Source organism: Coregonus lavaretus, assembly GCF_964263955.1.
Source record: "Coregonus lavaretus genome assembly, contig: HAP1_SCAFFOLD_6849, whole genome shotgun sequence".
Lineage (NCBI taxonomy): Eukaryota > Metazoa > Chordata > Actinopteri > Salmoniformes > Salmonidae > Coregonus > Coregonus lavaretus.
Genome location: NW_028158477.1, coordinates 2,676 through 30,269, shown reverse-complemented (window position 1 = coordinate 30,269; position 27,594 = coordinate 2,676). Strand labels below are relative to the sequence as shown.

The following is a 27,594-nucleotide window of genomic DNA, read 5'->3' as shown; positions in this document are numbered from 1 at the left end:
GGGACATGCAGGGTGATTAAATAAAACAGGCTGAGACACTCAGGGAACAGTTTTCACTGTAACCTCTCAACCGACTCCCATGGCTTAGGTAGCACAGTCATTAAGGTGATGAGTTTCACCATAACCCCCCTCTCATTGACAGAGAGTCATTAGGTAGTACTACCAGTAATTACGGGGGGTGCTAGTTTCATCATAACCCCCCTACAATTAACAGAGAGTGATTAGGTAGTACTGCCAGTAATTACGGGGATGCTAGTTTCACCATAACCCCCCTCCCATTAACAGAGTGATTAGGTAGTACTGCCAGTAATTACGGGGATGCTAGTTTCATCATAACCCCTCTATCATTAACAGAGAGTGATTAGGTAGTACTACCAGTAATTACAGGTGTGCTAGTTTCACCATAATCCCTCATTAACAGATAGCAAGTTTCACTCCAGCAAGTTTCACTGTAACTCATGGCTTTCCAATGGCTCAGAGGCATAAAAAGAATTGAAAGCCTAATTGCCCCCAGGGACGGCATGCTGGGATTAGTAGTCTGAGACAGAAGTGGTGGCTGATGGGAGTTGGAGTCTTTGATGTGTCCTGAGGTGGCGCCCACAAAGACACAGCTGATTAACATGAGACAGGGTAATGATAGAGATGGAGAGTGTGTGTGTGTGTGTGTGTGTGTCTGTATGTGTAATACAACATGGCTGTCTCTCATGGTAGGTAACACAGAGGGTGGTCTGCAGACCTCGGTCACATACACGTTAAATACTTCAACATACTTTAATAGTTTTGCGTGGTACAAAGGGACCAATGGGATCGTCTCAAAAGTGCAAACTCCAAGCTAAATTAAACGCAGCTGTGTGTGCCTGTGCGTGTGTATGTACCTGGAATATGTAGTCTCCAGGCTTGACGTCGGTGATGTCGATCCACTGACAGTCAATGTCGTGGCGGTATGTATCCCAGCAGCCCACTGAGATGCCCTGGTCGCCCATGTTGTAGCAGGAGAAACGCTTATGCAGACCTGACACACAGACAAGAACGGTGACTTTACTCTTCTGCTTGATGCTTTTAGGAGCCAGTTTCAGCTACTAAACAAACAAAAAAAAATTGGCCAGGAACAATTTAGGTGATGAACAGCCTATGAAGCCAAGTTGTTTAAAATAAAGGGTTGTTATAACTGTTAATAGCAGGTGACATTGCCATGTTATGAATGATTATGAATGTTAATAACATGTGACATGAGGAGCTATCCATGTTAATACAGGTGTTATTACCATCTAGGCAGTATTTATCCATGTTAATAACAGGTGTTATTACCATCTGGGCAGTATTTATCCATGTTAATAACAGGTGTTATTACCATCTGGGCAGTATTTATCCATGTTGATAACAGGTGTTATTACCATCTGGGCAGTATTTATCCATGTTATTAACAAGTGTTATTACCTTCAAGGCAGTATGTATCCATGTTAATAACAAGTGTTATAACCTTTAGGGCAGTATGTATGACTGTTAATAACATGTGACATTAGGTGTTACCCATGTACATAACAGGTGTTAATACCTTCAGGGCAGTATGAATCCTCCAGACAAAAGCTGGCCTTGTGTCCCTCTGCTATCCTGGTCCCATTCAGAGTCAGCAGGTCATAGTGGGTGAACACCTCAATGCTGTGGTAGTGCCTGGTAACACAGAATAAAAGGGGTGGTTAGGGTGTGTTTGTGTGTGTGTGTGTGTGTGTGTGTGTGTGTGTGTGTGTGTGTGTGTGTGTGTGTGTGTGTGTGTATGTGCAACTGGCTCTCACAGTCTCACATCAGAACTAGACGCTGATCTATGTTTCTCAAACGCCAAATTTCTAAGTATTTAAGGTTAAGTTAAGGCATTAACTCTGAAATCTTAAGGTTAGGCAGTAACTCAGAATGGTTATGGTAAGGGTTAAGGTTTGGGATAGGCTTAAAACAAAAATCTCAAAAACAACTTTCTATCGCTGGATTCGAACATGCAACCTTTGGAATCAGAGGTAGATGTTTAACTCCCATCCGCCATTCACGTCCACAACGCCCTAGCAAAACCGAAACCTATGTGACGGTAACAGCGCTCTCTGTTGCCCCTAGTGGCCAGTTTCCACGTCATCTGCCGATGTCCTCAGACATGGATGGACGTTAAATACTGACTGGCTGGTGTGTGTATGTTTGGGAATCAGAACAGTAGGTCCCTATATCTGGTAGCCCAGTGATCTCAACACTAGAGCATGTGGTAGGGTGTCAGAATAACACCTCTCATAGAAGCTTGTTCTAGAACTTGCTAGGTTGCACAGCTCACACACAGACTTGTTTACACACTCACAGTGAATGGGGGGCTTTGAAACTCACCTGCACACACATTCATGCATTCACGTGCACACACACACACACACACGGCTCCAGGCATAAGTGACATAAACAGTCACTTTTAGCACCGACTCCCCAAAAAAATCAGTCTCAACTTAATTTGAGAGTAAGAGTAGTAGAATATAAAAGGTGCAATTCCGACATTTGGTTGTGCATCAGCAGTTGTTCTCTTATGTCAGTCACTGACAGTCACTTAATTAGCCAAGTCAGCTAAAAACGTTTAAATTGGTAAGTTAGTCTAGCTAGCTATCTACCTAAAGGTGCAGTAATCATGGCCGAATACCCACCAGACACACAGGGCAAGTACCCAGGGGCCCTGACCTCCAGTGGGCCCCCATTGATTTTGTTAGTCACACTCAATCAGACATCATATTACCATGGCATAAGTTATGGCAAAATGTGTAGATTTGCAGGTAATTAGCTTTCAAATGGAAAAAATGTCACTCCACCCTATGGCAAAATGATAGAATTGCATGATATGTGTTATATGAAAAATAACGCTATGAAAGTGATTGGTTATTCGCTTGCAGTGTACTTAGTAATGACATCCACTAAGAGACAAGCATAACAGAACAGAAAAATTTACATTTTTGTTTCTCAGAAATTGGCATTTTACATAAGTGTATACATAACATTATCGAAGAAAAGCTTTATGTGGACCACTATTTTTTTGTGGTTGTTTTTGTAAGTGTTTTTTTAGGGGGTAGATAAGCTTTAATATTGCAGATAGCTTCCATCAATGTAATTGTCTGCATCATTTCCAATCCCCCATATATTTTTGGGTAAATATATACAGTACAGTCAAAAGTTTGGACACACCTACTCATTCAAGGGTTTTTCTTCATTTTTACTATTTTCTACATTCTAGAATAATATTACTATAAAATAACATATGGAATCACGTAGTAACCAAAAAAGTGTTAAACAAATCAAAATATATTTTATATTTCAGATTCTTCAAAGTAGCCACCCTTCAGCTTTGCACATTCTTAGCATTCTCTCAACCAGCTTCATGAGGAATGCTTTTCCAACAGTCTAGAAGGAGTTCCCACATATGCTGAGGACTTGTTGGCTGCATTTCCTTCACTCTGCGGTCCAACTCATCCCAAACCATCTCAATTGGGTTGAGGTTGGGTGATTGTGGAGGCCAGGTCATCTGATGCAGCACTCCATCACTCTCCTTCTTGGTCAAAAAGCCCTTACACAGCCTGGAGGTGTGTTTTGGGTCATTGTCCTGTTGAAAAACAAACGATAGTCCCACTAAGCGCAAACCAGATGGGATGCCGTATCGCTGCAGAATGCTGTGGTAGCCTTGCTGGTTAAGTGTGCCTTGAATTCTAAATAAATCACTGACAGTGTCACCAGCAAAGTACACCCACGCCATCACACCTCCTCCTCCATGCTTCACGGTGGGACCCACACATGCGTAGATCATCCGTTCACCTACTCTGCGTCTCACAAAGACATGGCGGTTGGAACCAAAAATCTCTAATTTGGACACATCAGACCAAAGGACAGATTTCCACCGGTCTAATGTCCATTGCTCGTGTTTCTTGGCCCAAGCAAGTCTCTTCTTCTTATTGGTGTCCTTTAGTAGTGGTTTCTTTGCAGCAATTCGACCATGAAGGCCTGATTCACGCAGTCTCCTCTGAACAGTTGACGTTGAGATGTGTCTGTTACTTGAACTCTGTGAAGGATTTATTTGGGCTGCAATTTCTGAGGCTGGTAACTCTAATGAACTTATCCTCTGCAGCAGAGGTAACTCTGGGTCTTCCTTTCCTGTGGCGGTCCTCATGAGAGCCAGTTGCATCATAGCGCTTGATGGTTTTTGCGACTGCACCAAAATTCTTGAACATTTCCAGATTGACTGACACGTCTTAAAGTAATGATGGTCGTTTCTCTTTGCTTATTTGAGCTGTTCTTGCCATAATATGGACTTGGTCTTTTACCAAACAGGGCTATCTTCTGTATACCAACTCTACCTTGTCACAACACAACTCATTGGCTCAAACGCATTAAGAAGGAAAGAAATTCCACAAATGAACTTTTAACAAGGCACACCTGTTTATTGAAAAGCATTCCAGGTGATGACCTCATGAAGCTGGTTGAGAGAATGCCAAGAGTGTGCAAAGCTGTCATCAAGGCAAATGGTGTCTACTTTGAAGAATCTCAAAATATAAAATATATTTTGATTTGTTTAACACTTTTTTGGTTACTACATGATTTCATTTGTGTTATTTCATAGTTTTGATGTCTTCACTATTATTCTACAATGTAGACAATAGTAAAAATAAAGAAAAACATTTGAATGAGTAGGTGTGTCTAAACTTTTGACAAGTACTGTATATACATATATTTTAAAAATATATTTCCTTTATTATTTTCCGCTAACCCTACAGAGGAGGGGAACTGGGTGAAAGTGTTGTGGTCAGATGAGACCAAAATCGAGCTCTTTGGCATCAACTCAACTCGCCGTGTTTGGAGGAGGAGGAATGCTGCATATGACCCCAAGAACACCATCCCCACCGTCAAACATGGAGGTGGAAACTTTATGCTTTGGGGGTGTTTTTCTGCTAAGGGGACAGGACAACTTCACCGCATCAAAGGGACGATGGACGGGGCCATGTACCATCAAATCTTACATTTACATTTTACATTTTAGTCATTTAGCAGATGCTCTTATCCAGAGCGACTTACAGTTAGTGCATACATAATTTTTTCATACCCCCTGTGGGAATCAAACCCACAACCTCTATCAACTGAGCTACATCCCTGCCGGCCATTCCCTCCCCTACCCTGGACGACACTGGGCCAATTGCGCGCCGCCCCATGGGTCTCCCGGTCGCGGCCGGCTACGACAGAGCCTGGATTCGAACCAGGATCTCTAGTGGCACAGCTAGCACTGCGATGCAGTGCCTTAGACCACTGCACCACTCGGGAGATAAATCTTGGGTGAGAACCTCCTTCCCTCAGCCAGGGCATTGAAAATGGGTCGTGGATGGGTATTCCAGCATGACAATGACCCAAAACACACGGCCAAGGCAACAAAGGAGTGGCTCAAGAAGAAGCACATTAAGGTCCTGGAGTGGCCTAGCCAGTATCCAGACCTTAATCCCATAGAAAATCTGTGGAGGGAGCTGAATGTTCGAGTTGCCAAACGTCAGCCTCGAAACCTTAATGACTTGGAGAAGATCTGCAAAGAGGAGTGGGACAAAATCCCTCCTGAGATGTGTGCAAACCTGGTGGCCAACTACAAGAAATGTCTGACATCTGTGATTGCCAACAAGGATTTTGCCACCAAGTACTAAGTCATGTTTTGCAGAGGGGTCAAATACTTATTTCCCTCATTAAAATGCAAATCAATTTATAACATTTTTGACATGCGTTTTTCTCGATTTTTTTGTTGTTATTCTGTCTCTCACTGTTCAAATAAACCTACCATTAAAATTATAGACTGATCATTTCTTTGTCAGTGGGCAAACGTACAAAATCAGCAGGGGATCAAATACTTCTTTCCCTCACTGTATCTGCAGCGTTAGGTCCAGGTAAGTGTTGCAATTCTTCAGCCTTTCTATGAGGTCGAAGGAATTGTCCGTAGAGCTCTGAGACAGGATTGTGTCGAGGCACAGATCTGGGGAAGGGTACCAAAACATTTATGCAGCATTGAAGGTCCCCAAGAACACAGTGGCCTCCATCATTCTTAAATGGAAGAAGTTTGGAAACACCAAGACTCTTCCTAGAGCTGGCCGTCCAGCCAAACTGAGCTATAGGGGGAGAAGGGCCTTGGTCAAGGAGGTGATCCGTCTAGGCAGTTACAAAGAAAAAGCCATATCTCAGACTGGCCAATAAAAAGAAAAGATTAAGATGGGAAGTCTGAGATATGTCTTTTTCTTTGCAACTCTGCCTAGAAGGTCAGCATCCCGGAGTCGCCTCTTCACTGTTGATGTTTTATACTGGTGTTTTGTGGGTACTATTTAATGTAGCTACTGGTTGAGGACCTGTGAGTCGCCTGTTTCTCAAACGAGACACTTTAATGTATTTGTCATCTTGCTCAGTTGTGCACCGGGGCCTCCCACTCCTCTTTCTATTCCGGTTAGAGCCAGTTTGCGCTGTTCTGTGAAGGGAGTGGTACACAGCGTTATACGAGATCTTCAGTTTCTTGGCAATTTCTCCTATGGAATAGCCTTCATTTCTCAGAACAAGAATAAACTGACGAGTTTCAGAAGAAAGTTCTTTATTTCTGGCCATTTTGAGCCTGTAATCGAACCCACAATTACTGATGCTCCAGATACTCAACTAGTCTCAAGAAGGCCAGTTTTATTGCTTATTTAATCAGCACAACAGTTTTCAGCTGTGCTAACATAATTGCAAAAGGGTTTTCTAATGATCAATTAGCCTTTTAAAATGATAAACTTGGATTAGCAAACACAACGTGCCATTGGAACACGGGACTGATGGTTGCTGATAATGGGCCTCTGTACGCCTATGTAGATATTCCATAAAAAATCAGCCGTTTCCAGCTACAATAGCCATTTACAACATTAACAATGTCTACACTGTATTTCTGATCAATTTGATGTTATTTTAATGGACAAAAAAAATGCTTTTCTTTCGAAAACAAGGACATTTCTAAGTGACCCCAAACTTTTGAACGGTAGTGTAATTTTAAAAACAGGTCGCTAGGTGTAGGCAAGACCTTAAGCAAATAGGTAAACTGGGATATGACTAAAGAGTTAATCAGGATGATTTTTCCACAAATAGACAGGTATTTCCCTTTCCATGGTAGCAAGATCTTATCTTATTAAATTGAATTGGAGTGAGATCATTTCTTTCTTTCGGGATATGTATACCGAGTATGTCCACATCCCCGTCAGACCATTGTATTGGTAAATTACACGGTAATGTAAAAGTTGTATTTTTTTGTGATCCAATACGTAATATGGCACACTTATCATAATTTGGTTTTAATCCAGAGAGGTTAGAAAAAGTATCTAGATCCTCTATGAGGCTGTGGAGGGATCCAAATTGTGGATTTAAAAGAAAACATAAATCATCAGCGTACAATGACACCTTTGTTTTTAAGCCCTGGATTTCTAACCCCTTAATGTCATTGTTGGATCTGATTTTAACAGCTAACATTTCATTGGCAATAATAAATAGATATGCCGATAGTGGACAACCTTGTTTTACTCCTCTTAACAGTTTTCAACTTTCTGAGAAGTAGCCATTATTTACTATTTTACACCTAGGGTTACTATACATCATTTTAACCCATTATCCAAAATTGAAATATTCCAGGAATTTATATATAAACTCCAGTCATACTTTATCAAATACCTTTACAAAGTCAGCTATGAAAACCAGGCCTGGTTTCCCTGGTTTCCCTGATTTTTCATAGTGTTCTATTGTTTCCAGTACTTTTCTTATATTATCTCCAATGTATCGTCCATGTAAAAAACCTGTCTGATTAGGATTAATAATATCCAACAATACCTTTTAGATTTTTCCCGGATTTAAAGGCTTTAATTGCATCGAGAAGTTCCTCCTCTGTAATTTGGCCTTTACATGAGTCTTTCTGTACAGCTGTTCATTTAACATTATTAATAGAAAAAGAATCCATACAATTAGCTTCGGTTAGTGGAGATGGAGGAAACTGAAACGGAAACATATGCTTAAAGTACTTTTCTCCTCTTTCAAAATATCATTTGGTGAATCATGGGTGACTGTCATTTGTAACAAGTTTTAGTAAATTATTTTTGGTAGCATTTCTATGTTGAAGATTGAAATAGAATTTGGTGCATTTTTCCCCAAATTCCATCCAATTCGCATTCTTTTTAATAACATATTATACTTGATCTTTCTTGAATATGTTCCTCCATTTATTTTAGTTTTTCTTCTAACTTATTCTGAGGCTCTATGGTACAGTTTGTATTGCTATCTATCTGTACTGTTAGTCCTTCCATTTCCTTTGTTAATATGGACTCTTTTGACCTAAATTGTTTTTGTTTTAGAGATGAGTACTGAATTGCATGGCCTCTAAAAGCAAATTTAAAAGTGTCCCATACAATAAGGGGATCTGCTGTAACTATGTTATGTCAGGAAAAGTCAGTTATAAATTCTTCTGTCCTAGTAAAAAAAATAGATAGCATCCAATAGGCTTTGATTAAATGTCCAATACCCTCGCCTACGTGGAAACTCTGTAAGAGTAATATACAGTGGGGAAAAAACATATTTAGACAGCCACCAATTGTGCAAGTTCTCCCACAGAAATCGTGCTTGTTTGTAGGTGACCAAATACTTATTTTCCACCATAATTTGCAAATAAATTTATAAAAAATCCTACAATGTGATCTCCTGGAATTTTCTTTCTCATTTTGTCTGTCATAGTTGACGTGTACCTATGATGAAAATTACAGGCCTCTCTCATCTTTTTAAGTGGGAGAACTTGCACAATTGGTGGCTGACTAAATACATTTTTCCCCCACTGTATATGCCAATTATGTGATGATCCGACCGCATTCTGTCCCCTATCAACACTTTTTAAACTTTTGGTGCAAGAGAGAATGACATAAGAAAGTAATCAAGACGACTAGCTTGACTGAGCCTCCGTCATGTATCTCACTAGGTCAGGATATTTAAGCCTCCATACAGTGGGGAAAAAAGTATTTAGTCAGCCACCAATTGTGCAAGTTCTCCCACTTAAAAAGATGAGAGAGGCCTGTAATTTTCATCATAGGTACACGTCAACTATGCCAGACAAATTGAGGAAAAAAATTCCAGAAAATCACATTGTAGGATTTTTAATGAATTTATTTGCAAATTATGGTGGAAAATAAGTATTTGGTCAATAACAAAAGTTTCTCAATACTTTGTTATATACCCTTTGTTGGCAATGACACAGGTCAAACGTTTTCTGTAAGTCTTCACAAGGTTTTCACACACTGTTGCTGGTATTTTGGCCCATTCCTCCATGCAGATCTCCTCTAGAGCAGTGATGTTTTGGGGCTGTCGCTGGGCAAAACGGACTTTCAACTCCCTCCAAAGATTTTCTATGGGGTTGAGATCTGGAGACTGGCTAGGCCACTCCAGGACCTTGAAATGCTTCTTACGAAGCCACTCCTTCGTTGCCCGGGCGGTGTGTTTGGGATCATTGTCATGCTGAAAGACCCAGCCACGTTTCATCTTCAATGCCCTTGCTGATTGAAGGAGGTTTTCACTCAAAATCTCACGATACATGGCCCCATTCATTCTTTCCTTTACACAGATCAGTCGTCCTGGTCCCTTTGCAGAAAAACAGCCCCAAAGCATGATGTTTCCACCCCCATGCTTCACAGTAGGTATGGTGTTCTTTGGATGCAACTCAGCATTCTTTGTCCTCCAAACACGACGAGTTGAGTTTTTACCAAAAAGTTATATTTTGGTTTCATCTGACCATATGACATTCTCCCAATCCTCTTCTGGATCATCCAAATGCACTCTAGCAAACTTCAGACGGGCCTGGACATATAGTGGCTTAAGCAGGGGGACACGTCTGGCACTGCAGGATTTGAGTCCCTGGCGGCGTAGTGTGTTACTGATGGTAGGCTTTGTTACTTTGGTCCCAGCTCTCTGCAGGTCATTCACTAGGTCCCCCCGTGTGGTTCTGGGATTTTTGCTCACCGTTCTTGTGATCATTTTGACCCCACGGGGTGAGATCTTGCGTGGAGCCCCAGATCGAGGGAGATTATCAGTGGTCTTGTATGTCTTCCATTTCCTAATAATTGCTCCCACAGTTGATTTCTTCAAACCAAGCTGCTTACCTATTGCAGATTCAGTCTTCCCAGCCTGGTGCAGGTCTACAATTTTGTTTCTGGTGTCCTTTGACGGCTCTTTGGTCTTGGCCATAGTGGAGTTTGGAGTGTGACTGTTTGAGGTTGTGGACAGGTGTCTTTTATACTGATAACAAGTTCAAACAGGTGCCATTAATACAGGTAACGAGTGGAGGACAGAGGAGCCTCTTAAAGAAGAAGTTACAGGTCTTTGAGAGCCTCTGTACGCCTATGTAGATATTCCATTAAAAATCAGCCGTTTCCAGCTACAATAGCCATTTACAACATTAACAATGTCTACACTGTATTTCTGATCAATTTGATGTTATTTTAATGGACAAAAAAAATGCTTTTCTTTCGAAAACAAGGACATTTCTAAGTGACCCCAAACTTTTGAACGGTAGTGTAATTTTAAAAACAGGTCGCTAGGTGTAGGCAAGACCTTAAGCAAATAGGTAAACTGGGATATGACTAAAGAGTTAATCAGGATGATTTTTCCACAAATAGACAGGTATTTCCCTTTCCATGGTAGCAAGATCTTATCTTATTAAATTGAATTGGAGTGAGATCATTTCTTTCTTTCGGGATATGTATACCGAGTATGTCCACATCCCCGTCAGACCATTGTATTGGTAAATTACACGGTAATGTAAAAGTTGTATTTTTTTGTGATCCAATACGTAATATGGCACACTTATCATAATTTGGTTTTAATCCAGAGAGGTTAGAAAAAGTATCTAGATCCTCTATGAGGCTGTGGAGGGATCCAAATTGTGGATTTAAAAGAAAACATAAATCATCAGCGTACAATGACAACTTTGTTTTTAAGCCCTGGATTTCTAACCCCTTAATGTCATTGTTGGATATGATTTTAACAGCTAACATTTCATTGGCAATAATAAGTATTTGGTCACCTACAAACAAGCAAGATTTCTAGCTCTCACAGACCTGTAACTTCTTCTTTAAGAGGCTCCTCTGTCCTCCACTCGTTACCTGTATTAATGGCACCTGTTTGAACTTGTTATCAGTATAAAAGACACCTGTCCACAACCTCAAACGGTCACACTCCAAACTCCACTATGGCCAAGACCAAAGAGCCGTCAAAGGACACCAGAAACAAAATTGTAGACCTGCACCAGGCTGGGAAGACTGAATCTGCAATAGGTAAGCAGCTTGGTTTGAAGAAATCAACTGTGGGAGCAATTATTAGGAAATGGAAGACATACAAGACCACTGATAATCTCCCTCGATCTGGGGCTCCACGCAAGATCTCACCCCGTGGGGTCAAAATGATCACAAGAACGGTGAGCAAAAATCCCAGAACCACACGGGGGGACCTAGTGAATGACCTGCAGAGAGCTGGGACCAAAGTAACAAAGCCTACCATCAGTAACACACTACGCCGCCAGGGACTCAAATCCTGCAGTGCGAGACGTGTCCCCCTGCTTAAGCCAGTACATGTCCAGGCCCGTCTGAAGTTTGCTAGAGTGCATTTGGATGATCCAGAAGAGGATTGGGAGAATGTCATATGGTCAGATGAAACCAAAATATAACTTTTTGGTAAAAACTCAACTCGTCGTGTTTGGAGGACAAAGAATGCTGAGTTGATTCCAAAGAACACCATACCTTTTTTGAGTGAAAACCTCCTTCCATCAGCAAGGGCATTGAAGATGAAACGTGGCTGGGTCTTTCAGCATGACAATGATCCCAAACACACCGCCCGGGCAACGAAGGAGTGGCTTCGTAAGAAGCATTTCAAGGTCCTGGAGTGGCCTAGCCAGTCTCCAGATCTCAACCCCATAGAAAATCTTTGGAGGGAGTTGAAAGTCCGTGTTGCCCAGCGACAGCCCCAAAACATCACTGCTCTAGAGGAGATCTGCATGGAGGAATGGGCCAAAATACCAGCAACAGTGTGTGAAAACCTTGTGAAGACTTACAGAAAACGTTTGACCTGTGTCATTGCCAACAAAGGGTATATAACAAAGTATTGAGAAACTTTTGTTATTGACCAAATACTTATTTTCCACCATAATTTGCAAATAAATTCATAAAAAATCCTACAATGTGATTTTCTGGATTTTTTTTCCTCATTTTGTCTGTCATAGTTGACGTGTAACTATGATGAAAATTACAGGCCTCTCTCATCTTTTTAAGTGGGAGAACTTGCACAATTGGTGGCTGACTAAATACTTTTTTTCCCCACTGTATATCCACTAGTTCCAATATATCCATGACATTCGTGATATCCTTAAGTGCATGAGAGTGATAGTTTGTAGTGTGATTTCCTTTACGGTCCATAGAGGTATTTAAAACCGTATTATAATCTCCCACCATAATAATAGAGTCTTGTATTGTTTGTAGGGTTGAGAAATTATTATATATATTTTCAAAGAAGCGTGGATCATCATTATTAGCCATATCTGTTTATGGTCCAATAACATATTTAAAATCATCCATCTACCTTGAGGATCTGTTTGGACAATTTGCACATTCGGATCAAAATTACTGTTGATTAATATCATCACCCCTTTTGAATTTCTTTGTCCAGTCCTTTTTCCCCACAACTTCATCTAAAATTGTTGAATGAGTTTCCTGTAAACAATAGATTTAATATTCCTTCTCTTTTAGCAAGTAAATACTGATCGTCTTTTCTTATTATCTGCTAAACCATTACAATTATAACTGTGAACCATTAGTTTCTGTAAGTAAGTTTCTGTCCAAACAGCATTTATTGTCCTTAATGACAATGAGGTCATACTTTTATATGCTTTCTAACCTGTAACTAACTCAATTCAATTCAGTTCAAGTCAATAAGACCTTATTCATCCCACACAGAACAATTATGTCCCACAAGGGCCATTACAGCTGTAAAATGGAATCTGTGGTGCTGGTTTCCATAACTCCTTGAGGTAATGTAACTCACAACCATTTACATGTAACATGGTCATCCAAATCCACAACTTCCACTACCAACCACTTATAATGACGACACCCACATCTAACAACAACAAGCTGACTGTGTTAATCTAGGACTCCAACAGCCTCCCTTCGACTGTAACTAAGGGACTGTTACTAAGGGCGTTTTTACATATGAAATTCAGTTCCCTGGTTCGGTTTCCTACAGCGTTTGTGAGAATTCTATAGAATAGGTTTTGCTTTCACAAGACCTGAAAATAACTGTTTCAGGATGTGATTTGCAAGACGCACATTCTACATGACGTTAGCAAGCTAGCTTGTTTACAATGGGTAAAAAGTTCCACACGACTCGCACTTCCGCGTCACAATACCTGTATTCTGGTCCTGGATCTTGGATCCCCTACTCAGGAAGGTCCAGGATTCGTTTCAGCCAGGGTTCGTTTGCTTTAGAGCACAGATCAGGGTTCCTAACGCTCCAGGAACCAGGTCATACAGGGGATATGTGAAAGCGCCCTAACTCCTACACCCACAAGCAGTGGTGGAAAAAGTACCCAATTGTCATACTTGAGTAAAAGTAAAGATACCTTAATAAAAAATTACTCAAGTAAAAGTGAAAGTCAGTAAAATACTACTTGAGTAAAGTCTAAAAGTATTTGGTATATTAAGTATCAAAAGTAAATGTAATTGCTAAAATATACTTAAGTATCAAAAGTAAAAGTAAAAGTATAAATCATTTCAAATTCCTTATATTAAACAAACCAGACGGCACCATTCTTGTTTTTTTAATTTACGGATAGCCAGGAGCTATGTAATGAGTACTTTTGGGTGTCAGGGAAAATGTATGGAGTAAAAAGTGTATTATTTTATTTAGGAATGTAGTGAAGTAAAAGTCAAAGTTGTCAAAAAGATCAATAGTAAAGTATAGATACCCCCAAAAAACGACTTAAGTAGTACTTTAAAGTATTTTTACTTAAGTACTTCGCACACAAGCAAGTTCAGCCACATCCCCTTCATAGAGTACAGTGATATAGTACTACAGCTCATGACAAGCATGGCAACAGAGAATTTCAACTACTACAAACTAAGTATATGGCAATGCATAGTAAAACTACAACTACCACAATCCCTGCATGCAGTGAAACAGAACAACAAGTACATGGCCTTCTAGAACTACAAAGCCCCTGACCCCCACACAGAACCTGTGACACGCGTGCCATGTCAAAGACTCCCTGGTAGCCCTAGGTCTGAAGTCAGCCTTTCTCATGATCATAATGCCAAAGACTACAACTACAACAACCCTTACCTGTGACACGCGTGCCAGGTCCAAGACTCCCTGGTAGCCCTAGGTCTGAAGTCGGCCCGTCCCATGTTCATGATCCTGGAGGAGAATCGTAGCAGGCGGCGGTGTCCGTAGGGCCAGTTCATTCTGGCAGCGGAAGACGACAGACAGTTCTCCTCGTTGGCACAGGTCAGCAGGTGTAGGGGTCGGTCCTCCAGGTAGGCTGTCTCCTGAACCAGTTGGGCATCTAGTACCAAGTCAGGGGCAGCTAGAGGGCAGGGGAGAGGGGTGAGAGTTTAACTTAAACATGTATCGGGGTGACAGGTTAACCAGGTAACCAAGTATTACATGAAACAATGGGGCAAGGGCCACTACGGGGAGGGGTAGGTTAAAGGTTCACCAGTTGCAATGCAGGTGGTTCTGGTTGGGGTTTTAGGCTGGGTATCTGTAAAGCACTTTGTGACAACTGCCGGTGTAAAAAGGGCTTTATAAAATACATTGTATTCATTGATTGAACAGAGATCAATCAGAGTTCACGTTCAGAAAGCAAAAAAGAGAAAACATTTTCAGGTACTTCAGTTTCAAACCATTTTCTCCCATTTCGTGATCTTTGAACAGAACCCTGGGCAAGATCTCTTAAGATTACACAGGTGTAGAGATATAGCCTGGTGGAACAGGTGTAGAGATATAGCCTGGTGTAACAGGTGTAGAGATATAGCCTGGTGGAACAGGTGTAGAGATATAGCCTGGTGGAACAGGTGTAGAGATCTAGCCTGGTGGAACAGGTGTAGAGATCTAGCCAGGTGGAACAGGTGTAGAGATATAGCCTGGTGGAACAGGTGTAGAGATATAGCCTGGTGGAACAGGTGTAGAGATATAGCCTGGTGGAACAGGTGTAGAGATATAGCCTGGTGGAACAGGTGTAGAGATATAGCCTGGTGGAACAGGTGTAGAGAGATAGCCTGGTGGAACAGGTGTAGAGATATAGCCTGGTGGAACAGGTGTGCTGTGATGACTCACTCTCTGAACAGGTGACCCCTGCAGCCTTAGTCCCGCCCCCTCGGGGACAGTGGAGGTGGTTGTTACGGCGACACTGTTGGATTGACAGCTCAGTTCCGACACAGTGGGTTCCACTCAACACCAACTCTGCTGCATTAGGATCCCCAGCCCAATACCACGTCTCCTAAAGAGAGAGAGAGAGAGAGAGAGAGAGAGAGAGAGAGAGAGAGAGAGAGAGAGAGAGAGAGAGAGAGAGAGAGAGAGAGAGAGAGAGAGAGAGAGAGTGTGACTACTGTACATGAAGTACCTCGGTGGTTTGTTGTATATGGCCAATATACCATGGCTAAGAGCTGTACACAGGCACTCCGCTTTGCATCAGGCGTAAGAAAAGCCCTTAGCTGTGGTATATTGGCCAATATATCACACCCTCTAGGGCCTTATTGCTTAAGAAAGTGTTACTGAGTATTTCAGCTATCTGGTGAGTGTTTAGGTTTGAGGACTCAGGGAGACTCAGTGAGTTGAATGGTGAGAAAGTCAGGAAGTCAGGGAGGATATGGGTAAATCCCCAAAGGGCTCTGGCCATAAGTAGTGCACTATAGAGAGAATAGGGTTTCATATGTGTGTTTCCGTACCTGGTGTGCTCGGGATGCGAACCCCAGACCCAGCTGTCGACAGACCACCATGGCTTCGTTGATCCCCCAGTTCTCACTGCAGACTGACCCCCATCTCTTACTACCCCCTACATCCATCAGTACCTCCACACGGCCCTCACCTGGCTCCCTGCCTCCCGTCAACCGCACCTGGGGTAAGAGGAGGAAGGTTAGGAGGAGGCGGAGCAGGAGGAGGAGGAAGAGGAGGAGGAGGATGAGGAAGAGGAAGAGGAGAGGAAGGAGGGAAAATAAATTTCAATTTCAATTCAGTATTTTCTAAACCTGTAACTTTAGAGTTATGTATCTAATGAGTATACAATAATATAATTAGTGTGTTCTAACCGTGCTGGCCAGGCCAAGCTTGGGGATGTTGCAGCGAACTGAGGCGTCCTGGGTGTGTTTTAACGTCCATAGAGGGGCATCCTGGAAGTTACAGTCTAGGATAGACTTCTCTGTCCCCAAACACTGGACACTGTTTATATGGATAGGACCAGTACCTAGAGAGAGAGAGAGAGAGAGAGAGAGAGAGAGAGAGAGAGAGAGAGAGAGAGCAACAGCACCACATCAACAAAAAGTTTCCTATAGGTACTGTCTGTCTGTCTGTCTGTCTGTCTGTCTGTCTGTCTGTCTGTCTGTCTGTCTGTCTGTCTGCCTGCCTGCCTGCCTGCCTGCCTGTCTGTCTGTCTGTCTGTCTGTCTGTCTGCCTGCCTGCTTGCCTGCCTGTCTGTCTGTCTGTCTGTCTGCCTGCCTGCCTGCCTGCCTGCCTGCCTGCCTGCCTGCCTGCCTGCCTGCCTGCCTGCCAGAGGAGATAACATGGCAGTACTCCATGTACTCCAGAGATCAGACACACATCATTACCACCATTTTGTACATTTTGCCACCCAGCCAGTGCTTCTCAAGAAGATGACGTGTGTGTAATGCTACCATCTGCTACAACCCCCAAATCAGCAGAGAAAACATGTAAGAGCCAAAGCTGAACCAGGATATACAATATGGTAACACTTTAGTTCATAGATTGGTGCTTCTAATTGTAAAACAACTTGTCAAGTGTGTGGGAAAAGTATTCAAATTCAGACAGTAGGTTGAGGGATTGAAAAGTGTGGAAAGAGTAACATTGAGAGAAGTGCATCGAGGAGAGGGCTTGGCATTGTTTTTAACAATATTTAGAAAAACGAAAAGAGAATGTGTAAGCTTGGAGGATATCGAGTCACCACAAAAATAACACACAGTGGTGATTCTGACCACAAAAACAGAGAGCAAGAGAGAGAGAGAGAGAGAGAGAGAGAGAGAGTGAGTGAGTGAGTGAGTGAGTGTGAGAGAGAGAGAGAGAGTTGGTTGTTGATTGCAGGTCTATCTTGGTCTTCTACAGTATGTTGGTTATCTATAATGATAGATTGTAGGCCTCCATCCATATTGTTCACAATGACTGGGTATGACTGGGTATACAGTGGGGGAAAAAAGTATTTAGTCAGCCACCAATTGTGCAAGTTCTCCCACTTAAAAAGACGAGAGAGGCCTGTAATATTCATCATAGGTACACGTCAACTATGACAGACAAAATGAGAAAGAAATTCCAGAAAATCACATTGTAGGATTTTTAATGAATTTATTTGCAAATTATGGTGGAAAATAAGTATTTGGTCAATAACAAAAGTTTCTCAATACTTTGTTATATACCCTTTGTTGGCAATGACACAGGTCAAACGTTTTCTGTAAGTCTTCACAAGGTTTTCACACACTGTTGCTGGTATTTTGGCCCATTCCTCCACGCAGATCTCCTATAGAGCAGTGAGGTTTTGGGGCTGTCGCTGGGCAACACAGACTTTCAACTCCCTCCAAAGATTTTCTATGGGGTTGAGATCTGGAGACTGGCTAGGCCACTCCAGGACCTTGAAATGCGTCTTACGAAGCCACTCCTTCGTTGCCCGGGCGGTGTGTTTGGGATCATTGTCATGCTGAAAGACCCAGCCACGTTTCATCTTCAATGCCCTTGCTGATGGAAGGAGGTTTTCACTCAAAATCTTGCGGCGTAGTGTGTTACTGATGGTAGGCTTTGTTACTTTGGTCCCAGCTCTCTGCAGGTCATTCACTAGGTCCCCCCCGTGTGGTTCTGGGATTTTTGCTCACCGTTCTTGTGATCATTTTGACCCCACGGGGTGAGATCTTGCGTGGAGCCCCAGATCGAGGGAGATTATCAGTGGTCTTGTATGTCTTCCATTTCCTAATAATTGCTCCCACAGTTGATTTCTTCAAACCAAGCTGCTTACCTATTGCAGATTCAGTCTTCCCAGCCTGGTGCAGGTCTACAATTTTGTTTCTGGTGTCCTTTGACAGCTCTTTGGTCTTGGCCATAGTGGAGTTTGGAGTGTGACTGTTTGAGGTTGTGGACAGGTGTCTTTTATACTGATAACAAGTTCAAACAGGTGCCATTAATACAGGTAACGAGTGGAGGACAGAGGAGCCTCTTAAAGAAGAAGTTACAGGTCTGTGAGAGCCAGAAATCGTGCTTGTTTGTAGGTGACCAAATACTTATTTTCCACCATAATTTGCAAATAAATTCATAAAAAATCCTACAATGTGATTTTTTTTTTCCTTCTCAATTTGTCTGTCATAGTTGACGTGTACCTATGATGAAAATTACAGGCCTCTCTCATCTTTTTAAGTGGGAGAACTTGCACAATTGGTGGCTGGCTAAATACTTTTTTTCCCACTGTACATCCACCCACACTAAATAGGCTAAACAAAACCCACTTCCTGACCCAAACCTCTTTATCAGTGTGAATACCACATAAAATACCACTGAGTAGGTAGATCAGAACAACCACAGTTAACTTATCAGGACCAACACAGCTTCTGTGGATTGTGGATATACATTGAAAAAAGTACATTTTAGCTGATTTGGGCAGTAGTTCTGAGAAAAATAGGCGGGTACGAAATGGATCCTGAGAAAGAAGAAGAATCATGCACATACTGTAAACACACACTAACACGGGGGGGCACACACACAACTGTGGACGTATACCACCTCACAGAGTCAATTACATATAGTAGTAGAAATAATAATATAGCATTGGTCAGATTTGGAAATAGACCCTGACGACGACACTGATGATGATGATGGTGACGATGACGACGATGATGATGATGAGGAGGAGGACGATGATGATGATGATGATGATGATGTTGAGAGTTCAAATGGCAGCTGATGAGTTTAGACGTTGGTTTCAGTAATCTTTCCAACAATTGTTTACAGACAGATTATTTCACTTATAATTCACTGTATCACAATTCCAGTGGGTCAGAAGTGTACATACACTAAGTTGACTGTGCTTTTAAACAGCTTGGAAATTTCCAGAAAATTATATCATGGCTTTAGAAGCTTCTGATAGGCTAATTTACATTATTTGAGTCAATTGGAGGTGTACCTGTGGATGTATTTCAAGGCCTACCTTCAAACTCAGTGCCTCTTTGCTTGACATCATGGGAAAATCAAAAGAAATCAGCCAAAAAAATTGTAGACCTCCACAAGTCTGGTTCATCCATGAGAGCAATTTCCAAACGCCTGAAGGTACCACGTTCATCTGTACAACAATAGTAAGCAAGTATAAACACCATGGGACCACGCAGCCGTCATACTGCTCAGGAAGGAGACGCGTTCTGTCTCCTAGAGATGAACGTACTTTGGTGCGAAAGGTGCAAATCAATCCCAGAACAACAGCAAAGGACCTTGTGAAGATGCTGGAGAAAACAGGTAAAAAAGTATTTATATCCACAGTAAAACTAGTCCTATATCGACATAACCTGAAAGGCCGCTTAGCAAGGAAGAAGCCACTGCTCCAAAACTGCCATAAAAAAGCCAGACTACGGTTTGCAACTGCACATGGGGACAAAGATCATACTTTTTGGAGAAATGTCCTCTGGTCTGATGAAACAAAAATAGAACTGTTTGGCCATAATGACCATTGTTATGTTTGGAGGAAAAAGGGGGTGGGGGGCTTGCAAGCCGAAGAACACCATCCCAACCGTGAAGCACAGGGGTGGCAGCATCATGCTGTGGGGGTGCTTTGCTGCAGGAGGGACTGGTGCACTTCACAATATAGATGGCATCATGAGGAAGGAAAATGATGTGGATATATTGAAGCAACATCTCAAGACATCAGTCAGGAAGTTAAAGCTTGGTCGCAAATGGGTCTTCCAAATGGACAATGGCCACAAGCATACTTCCAAAGTTGTGGCAAAATGGCTTAAGGACAACAAAGTCAAGGTATTGGAGTGGCCATCACAAAGCCCCGACCTCAACCCTATAGAAAATGTGTGGGCAGAACTGAAAAAGTGTGTGCGAGCAAGGAGGCCTACAAACCTGACTCAGTTACACCAGCTCTGTCAGGAGGAATGGGCCAAAATTCACCCAACTTATTGTGGGAAGCTTGTGGAAGGCTACCCAAAACGTTTGACGCAAGTTAAATAATTTTAAGGCAATGCTACCAAATACTAATTGAGTGTATGTAAACGTCTGACCCACTGGGAATGTGATGAAAGAAATAAAAGCTGAAATAAATCATTCTCTCTACTATTATTCTGACATTTCACATTCTTAAAATAAAGTGGTGATCCTAACTGACATAAGACAGGGCATTTTCACTAGGATTAAATGTCAGGAATTGTGAAAAACTGATTTAAAATATATTTGGCTAAGGTGTATGTAAACTTCCGACTTCAACTGTATATCAATAGTTTTTTACTCAAATATCAATGTCTGACTACTACTTTATTATTTTAAGTAAAGATGTAAAAGTAATAACAACCTATTTATTAAATGTTAGATTGACTTTAAAGTATTAAGTAATGGGGGCCTCCCGAGTGGCGCAGCAGTCTAAGGCATTGCATCACAGTGCTGAGGCGTCACTACAGCCTGGGGTTGGCCTAGCGCCTTCCTTGTTAGTCTGGGGTGCTTTCCTTGGCTAATCGCGCTCTAGCGACTCCTTGTTGGCGGGCCGGGTGCCTGCAAGCTTTCCTCCGAAACATTGGTGCGGCTGGCTTCCGGGTTAATCGAGCAGTGTATTAAGAAGCAACACGGCTTGGCGGGTCATGTTTCGGGGGACGCATGTCTCGACCATCGTCTCTCCCGAGCCCGTTGGGGAGTTGCAGCGATGAGACAAGATCGTAACTACCAATTGGATATCACAAAAATACACTCTTTCACTCACTCACACAGAGCTATATGTGTGTCAAGTAGCTCACGTGCACCAAAACGCCCCACCCAAAAGCTACTAATTCAGGACAGGCAAGGTGACTGAGAAATGTCACATAGACTCTATGGCTGAAAGACACACAGGCAGACCTACTATATATGGCACACCCACACAGGCAGACCTACTATATATAGCACACCCACACAGGCAGACCTACTATATATAGCACACCCACACAGGCAGACCTACTATATATAGCACACCCACACAGGCAGACCTATATGGCAGACCCACAATGACAGACCTACAGTGGGGAGAACAAGTATTTGATACACTGCCGATTTTGCAGGTTTTCCTACTTACAAAGCATGTAGAGGTCTGTAATTTTTATCATAGGTACATTTCAACTGTGAGAGACGGAATCTAAAATAAAAATCCAGAAAATCACATTGTATGATTTGTAAGTAATTCATTTGCATTTTATTGCATGACATAAGTATTTGATCACCTACCAACCAGTAAGAATTCCGGCTCTCACAGACCTGTTAGTTTTTATTTAAGAAGCCCTCCTGTTCTCCACTCATTACCTGTATTAACTGCACCTGTTTGAACTCGTTACCTGCATAAAAGACACCTGTCCACACACTCAATCAAACAGACTCCAACCTCTCCACAATGGCCAAGACCAGAGAGCTGTGTCAGCACATCAGGGATAAAAAGTGTAGACCTGCACAAGGCTGGGATGGGTTACAGGACAATAGGCAAGCAGCTTGGTGAGAAGGCAACAACTGTTGGCGCAATTATTAGAAAATGGAAGAAGTTCAAGATGATGGTCAATCACCCTCGGTCTGGGGCTCCATGCAAGATCTCACCTCGTGGGGCATCAATGATCATGAGGAAGGTGAGGGATCAGCCCAGAACTACACGGCAGGACCTGGTCAAGGACCTGAAGAGAGCTGGTACCACAGTCTCAAAGAAAACCATTAGTAACATGGATTAAAATCCTGCAGCGCATGCAAGGTCCCTCTGCTCAAGCCAGCGCATGTCCAGGCCCATCTGAAGTTTGCCAATGACCATCTGGATGATCCAGAGGAGGAATGGGAGAAAGTAATGTGGTCTGATGAGACAAAAATATAGCTTTTTGGTCTAAACTCCACTCGCCATGTTTGGAAGAAGAAGAAGGATGAGTACAACCCCAAGAACACCATCCCAACCATGAACCATGGAGGTGGAAACATCATTCTTTGGGGATGCTTTTCTGCAAAGGGGACAGGACGACTGCACCGTATTGAGGGGAGGATGGATGGGGCCCTGTATCGCGAGATCTTGGCCAACAACCTCCTTCCCTCAGTAAGAGCATTGAAGATGGGTCGTGGCTGGGTCTTCCAGCATGACAACGACCCGAAACACACAGCCAGGGCAACTAAGGAGTGGCTCCGTAAGAAGCATCTCAAGGTCCTGGAGTGGCCTAGCCAGTCTCCAGACCTGAACCCAATAGAACATCTTTGGAGGGAGCTGAAAGTCCGTATTGCCCAGCGACAGCCCTGAAACCTGAAGGATCTGGAGAAGGTCTGTATGGGGGAGTGGGCCAAAATCCCTGCTGCAGTGTGTGCAAACCTGGTCAAGACCTACAGGAAACGTATGATCTCTGTAATTGCAAACAAAGGTTTCTGTACCAAATATTAAGTTCTGCTTTTCTGATGTATCAAATACTTATGTCATGCAATAAAATGCAAATGAATTACTTAAAAATCATACAATGTGATTTTCTGGATTTTTGTTTTAGATTCTGTCTCTCACAGTTGAAGTGTACCTATGATAAAAGTTACAGACCTCTACATGCTTTGTAAGTAGGAAAACCTGCAAAATCGGCAGTGTATCAAATACTTGTTCTCCCCACTGTATATGATTTTTACTGCTCAGGCTTGGCGAAGCGAAAAGGCCTACTTGATGATTGAATGGACTTTGAATAGGATTAAACAGCTCAACATGGAGACATCCCACGGAAAGAAAAACACCATTAATGTTCCCTAAACCACGCTTAATTAATGTTCCCTAAACAACATTTAATTAAGTTCCCTAAACCACGCTTCATTTCAAAGAGAGGAAAATCCTAGGGTTTCCCTTCTAACCACTAACTAACTATTTGGGCTATTCTCACTAACTATGTCACCAGAATCATCCCGTTTCCAGCTCCCTAAAAAGTCTTACATTTTTATCTGTCTGTTTGATTGGCATGTGCTAACGTTAATTATAGCGTTGTTTATTTATCTAAAAATATTTATTGTCAATTCTATATTTAAACCAGTGTTTATTGACTGCATTTACTGCACTTATTGAGACTATTGCGCGAAAATGACATGTTATTTAACAGAACATGTCTCTCTTTTGTGCTTACCAAACTACAGTACATAAAAACACTTATTCTCTGTACATTTCCTCTGTCTGTCTTTCTGTATCAGACCATTCAGCGGCAGACGGGCGTGAGTCCTAAGATAAGTCCTAAGCACGGCAGGAAAATTCCATCTGATTCGCATGGAATTTTAAACAGTCTAAGGTACTCAGGATACACTGTTCCTGTGACCTAAGCCAGGACAGACATAGACACATACACACAGCTTTATCATGGGTGTGTTCCCTCAGGTGCATAAGACCCTGGATGAAACAGACAGGGCTGGATGTTCACGTGACACAACCGGGGTGAATTTTTTCCTTTGCCAGAGAGAATAACAGTCTAATCTTGACCCCTGTAGGACAGACACAGAGTCAGACAACAAGAAAGGGAATAACAGATAGAGAGTCCTAGCCTACCTTGTCCCATGTAAGCTCCAGTGAGGGCCTCCTTGGCGGTTCCGAAGCCCAGCTCTCTGCACACCACGCTGGCTGAGTTGCGGTCCCACAGGTGGTCTACGATGGTCCCCCACTTCCCCTCCTTCAGCACCTCCACACGGCCCTCACCCAGCCTGGGGCCAGCCTTCAGACGCACCGGCTAGAGATTACAGGCACGGAGAGAGACAGAGAGAGACGGAGAGAGAGAGAAAGAGAGAGAGAGAGAGAGAGAGAGAGAGAGAGAGAGAGAGAGAGAGAGAAAGCGAGAGAGAAACAGTGTCAGTATCATGTAAGACTGGATGATTGTCTAAGACTATTTTTTTTCATATATTTGTGCAGAACGCAGGAAAAGTGACAAGGTCTTGGTTATTAGCACAATGAGGCATGGAATGTGTGTAAGTGTGTGAGTCATCGTGTGTGTGCATGCGTCAGTATGTCTGTCTCTTACCACAATTGGGTGGGGTGCCTGGGGTCTTCCAGATGACATGCGAGCAAACTGTGGTCCCGGTACACACCTCGCCACCGCGTGTCTCCCGCTCTTACAGGGGGAGGGGCTACGTGGGATGGACAGCTGTGTGTGACACTCTGATAGGCTGGTCTCTGACCCCAGGCAGTGAACCTTCTCTACCCAGAAACCCTTCTTACTAGCCATGAGGCTCAGCCTAGGAAGGGGAGGAGAAGAGGTTGTAAGCGTATTAGAATGCTTTATAACACATTGTAACACATTATAACATACTACAGGGTAATTTTCCATGAAGAAAAATTGGTGGGACTTGGCTTGAACTCTTTACAAGTATTTTTGTGGTAGTGGAAGAAGTTTAAAATGTTTTACTTATGCCAAGAAGTTAAATATACTCAAAGTTAAATTTAGCAAAATAATTGGTCTGATTACTTTGATAGACTACACTATCAACCTTACTACATTGGATTGTGTGGCCGTTAGATCACATATTTTATCACAAACAACAACACAGACTAGCCTACTACACTTTTACACACTCTCCTACTAGAATACCACAGTATTTGCAAACTGTAATAACAGAGTGTTGAAGTTTAAAATACATTTTAAAAACATTATCTTATCCCAAGCGTTTATCCCTTACTTTAACCAAACATAAATGTCTTAATCACAGGATAAAGCTGTTAAAGAAAGTTATGACTGGATAGATAAGCAGGATATCAGACCAAAGTGTCATACCCTTTAAGTTTCTGTCTACAATGACGTCGTTGTGGAGTAAAGTGGTCAAGGCAGCTGATTACTGTCAAAAGTCACAATGTTTACTCATTGTCTCATGCTTAGAATGTGCTCCCCTATTGTTATAATTAAATAAATCATTTCATAAATAAAGACAAAAAAATAATAGTTTAAAAAGTATAAATAATAATATAAAACCAGTTGTATGCAAGCACACTATTCCAGACTAGTCAGCCCATGTTAAAGTTTGAACGTTTCCAGCTTAAACTGTGTAAGAGGAGTAGCGTTCAGAAGAATATCAAGAAGTATGACGAAGATTTAAAGTCGGGACTTTTGCTTCGCAAGTCCCATCTAACTTTAACATGTGCATAGCTAACGTCTGGTTACTTATGTTATCTCAGTTACATGAAGGAACAAGACAAGGACTATCCAGTAACACTTCATATGAATACTTTATAATACTATAGTATGTATACTTTATAGTCTATGCCATTTAGCAGACACTTTTATCCAAAGCGACTTACAGTCATGTGTGCATACAGTCATGTGTGCTAAAATCAGATACACAAACATCATCAACACCTGGAGAACAAAGAATTTGTAGGTAGTTGAGATGTTCCAACATCTGTGTAGGTCTTACTTTGTGGATGGATCAGCAAGCTTGGTGTCCCAGATTTTCCTGTGAAGAAACGGGAAAAATAGGAAAGGATGTTAGTATCTCTTCCGTTTATTAGTTGAGGTTTAGTGAAACACCTGTTAGTCCTGTGAGGTGAGATGACTAAAGCTTGCCCACAGAGTCAGCTTTTGTAGATGACAACTGTGTCAGGTGCTTGGTTAATGCCACACACAGTGATACCCACACACTGACTGTAGATATCTGGTGTTTGGTTAATATGGTCCATGCCACACAGAATGATTCCCACACACACACTGTTAATCAGCCACATCAGTAGTGTTGTTGGTGTACATGGACACGGACAGAAACAGTTATGTCCTAGAAGCATCTGTACCTGTCGTATTGGCCTCAGGGATGCCAACCAGTACAAACACACTTACATAGATAAATATGTCAGCCTACAGAAAGGCCCATCTGTGTTGAGGTGCAGTAAATCATTGTGTTGGGAACTTTTCCCTATTCTCTCTGAACCAACACTTCCTGTCTCTCTCTCCTTTATGTTGTGGTTTAGATGTCTAGCCTAGGTCTGTGTGTGTGTTTAGAATGACTGACTGGTCGGAGTGTAGCAGGCCCACGCACCACACACAGTATGTATGTTATGGACCACCAGCTAATCCAGGCTTGAAGAGAAAAACAATGTCGTCTGTTGCCAACATACAGCAGGTCTGCTCAAACAACTGGGTTGTATTCATTAGGCACCAAACAGAAGCAAACGGAATAAAACAGGGAGGGACTACAGGTCCAATAAGAAATGCTTGTTTTCATTTTTAATTCAAAATGGTTTGCTACGTTGTGCCATAATGAAAATGACTGGTGTGATGCTGCTGTGGTGTTGGTAACATGATAAAATAAGAACTCTTCAATCTCTCATACTTGGCATTTTACAAGAACATTTGCTGGTGCAACAACATTTGTAAATAACTCTGGAATGCTAGAAAGGGATTCAAGCCAAACACCGGGCATTTTGGAACTACTCATTAACCTAACTAACCATGCGTAGGCTATAAAAATGTGACTTTCAACAGCAACTATGGATTACATTGCTTGGACATTACTGGGAAAAGGTTGAAAGAAAACACATACGCAAACAAACAGTGTTGGCACACTTGAACCGTAAGAGCTGGTGAGGCTTTCCGAGAAACTACAGTAAAGAAATTAAAGAACAGAAAAAATTATAATTGAGTTATAAAACAGATATTTAGTAAGGAGTCCATTCCTGGCACTCCATCACAGGCAAAGCCAAGACGTGCCCAAAAGGCATTCTCTCTCTCCCTCCCACCCTCCCTCCCTCCCTCCCACCCTCCCTCCCTCCCTCCCTCCCTCCCTCCCTCCCTCCCTCCCTCCCTCCCTCCCTCATACACAAACACAGTTGATCTGCATCAAAGCAGCCGTCCCACAGTTCCCGCACCAGATGCCGAGACTGCCAAACAGGAGCTGAGGTAGACTACAGACACAGACACACACACAAACAAGCAAACACAACTCAGTCAGCTGCACTTAGGGAAACAAATACATCTACGGATATTCATAACACAGTATATTTGGATTTCCAAAATGAAACTAACACATTCCCGCCTTGCTAGTCACAAACTCTACAAACAAGGATGTTGGAATCAAGAGAGACATTGTCACAGCCCTGACATTTTACAGCAGCTAGAGTTAAGTCATGTT

General features: G+C 42.2%; 1 protein-coding gene across 1 annotated transcript; it reads right to left on the bottom strand.

Moving 5' to 3' along the window:
- Nucleotides 1-875: 875 nt before the first annotated feature.
- LOC311123941 (lysyl oxidase homolog 4-like) lies at nucleotides 876-25,926 on the bottom strand (the record flags this gene model as incomplete). Its single annotated transcript, XM_084198156.1, has 9 exons — nucleotides 876-1,012; nucleotides 1,556-1,671; nucleotides 14,407-14,650; nucleotides 15,403-15,565; nucleotides 16,014-16,181; nucleotides 16,374-16,528; nucleotides 24,035-24,212; nucleotides 24,501-24,714; nucleotides 25,888-25,926. Coding segments are annotated over 9 exons (1,414 nt in total), but the record flags the coding sequence as incomplete, so codon positions are not given.
- Nucleotides 25,927-27,594: the final 1,668 nt, after the last annotated feature.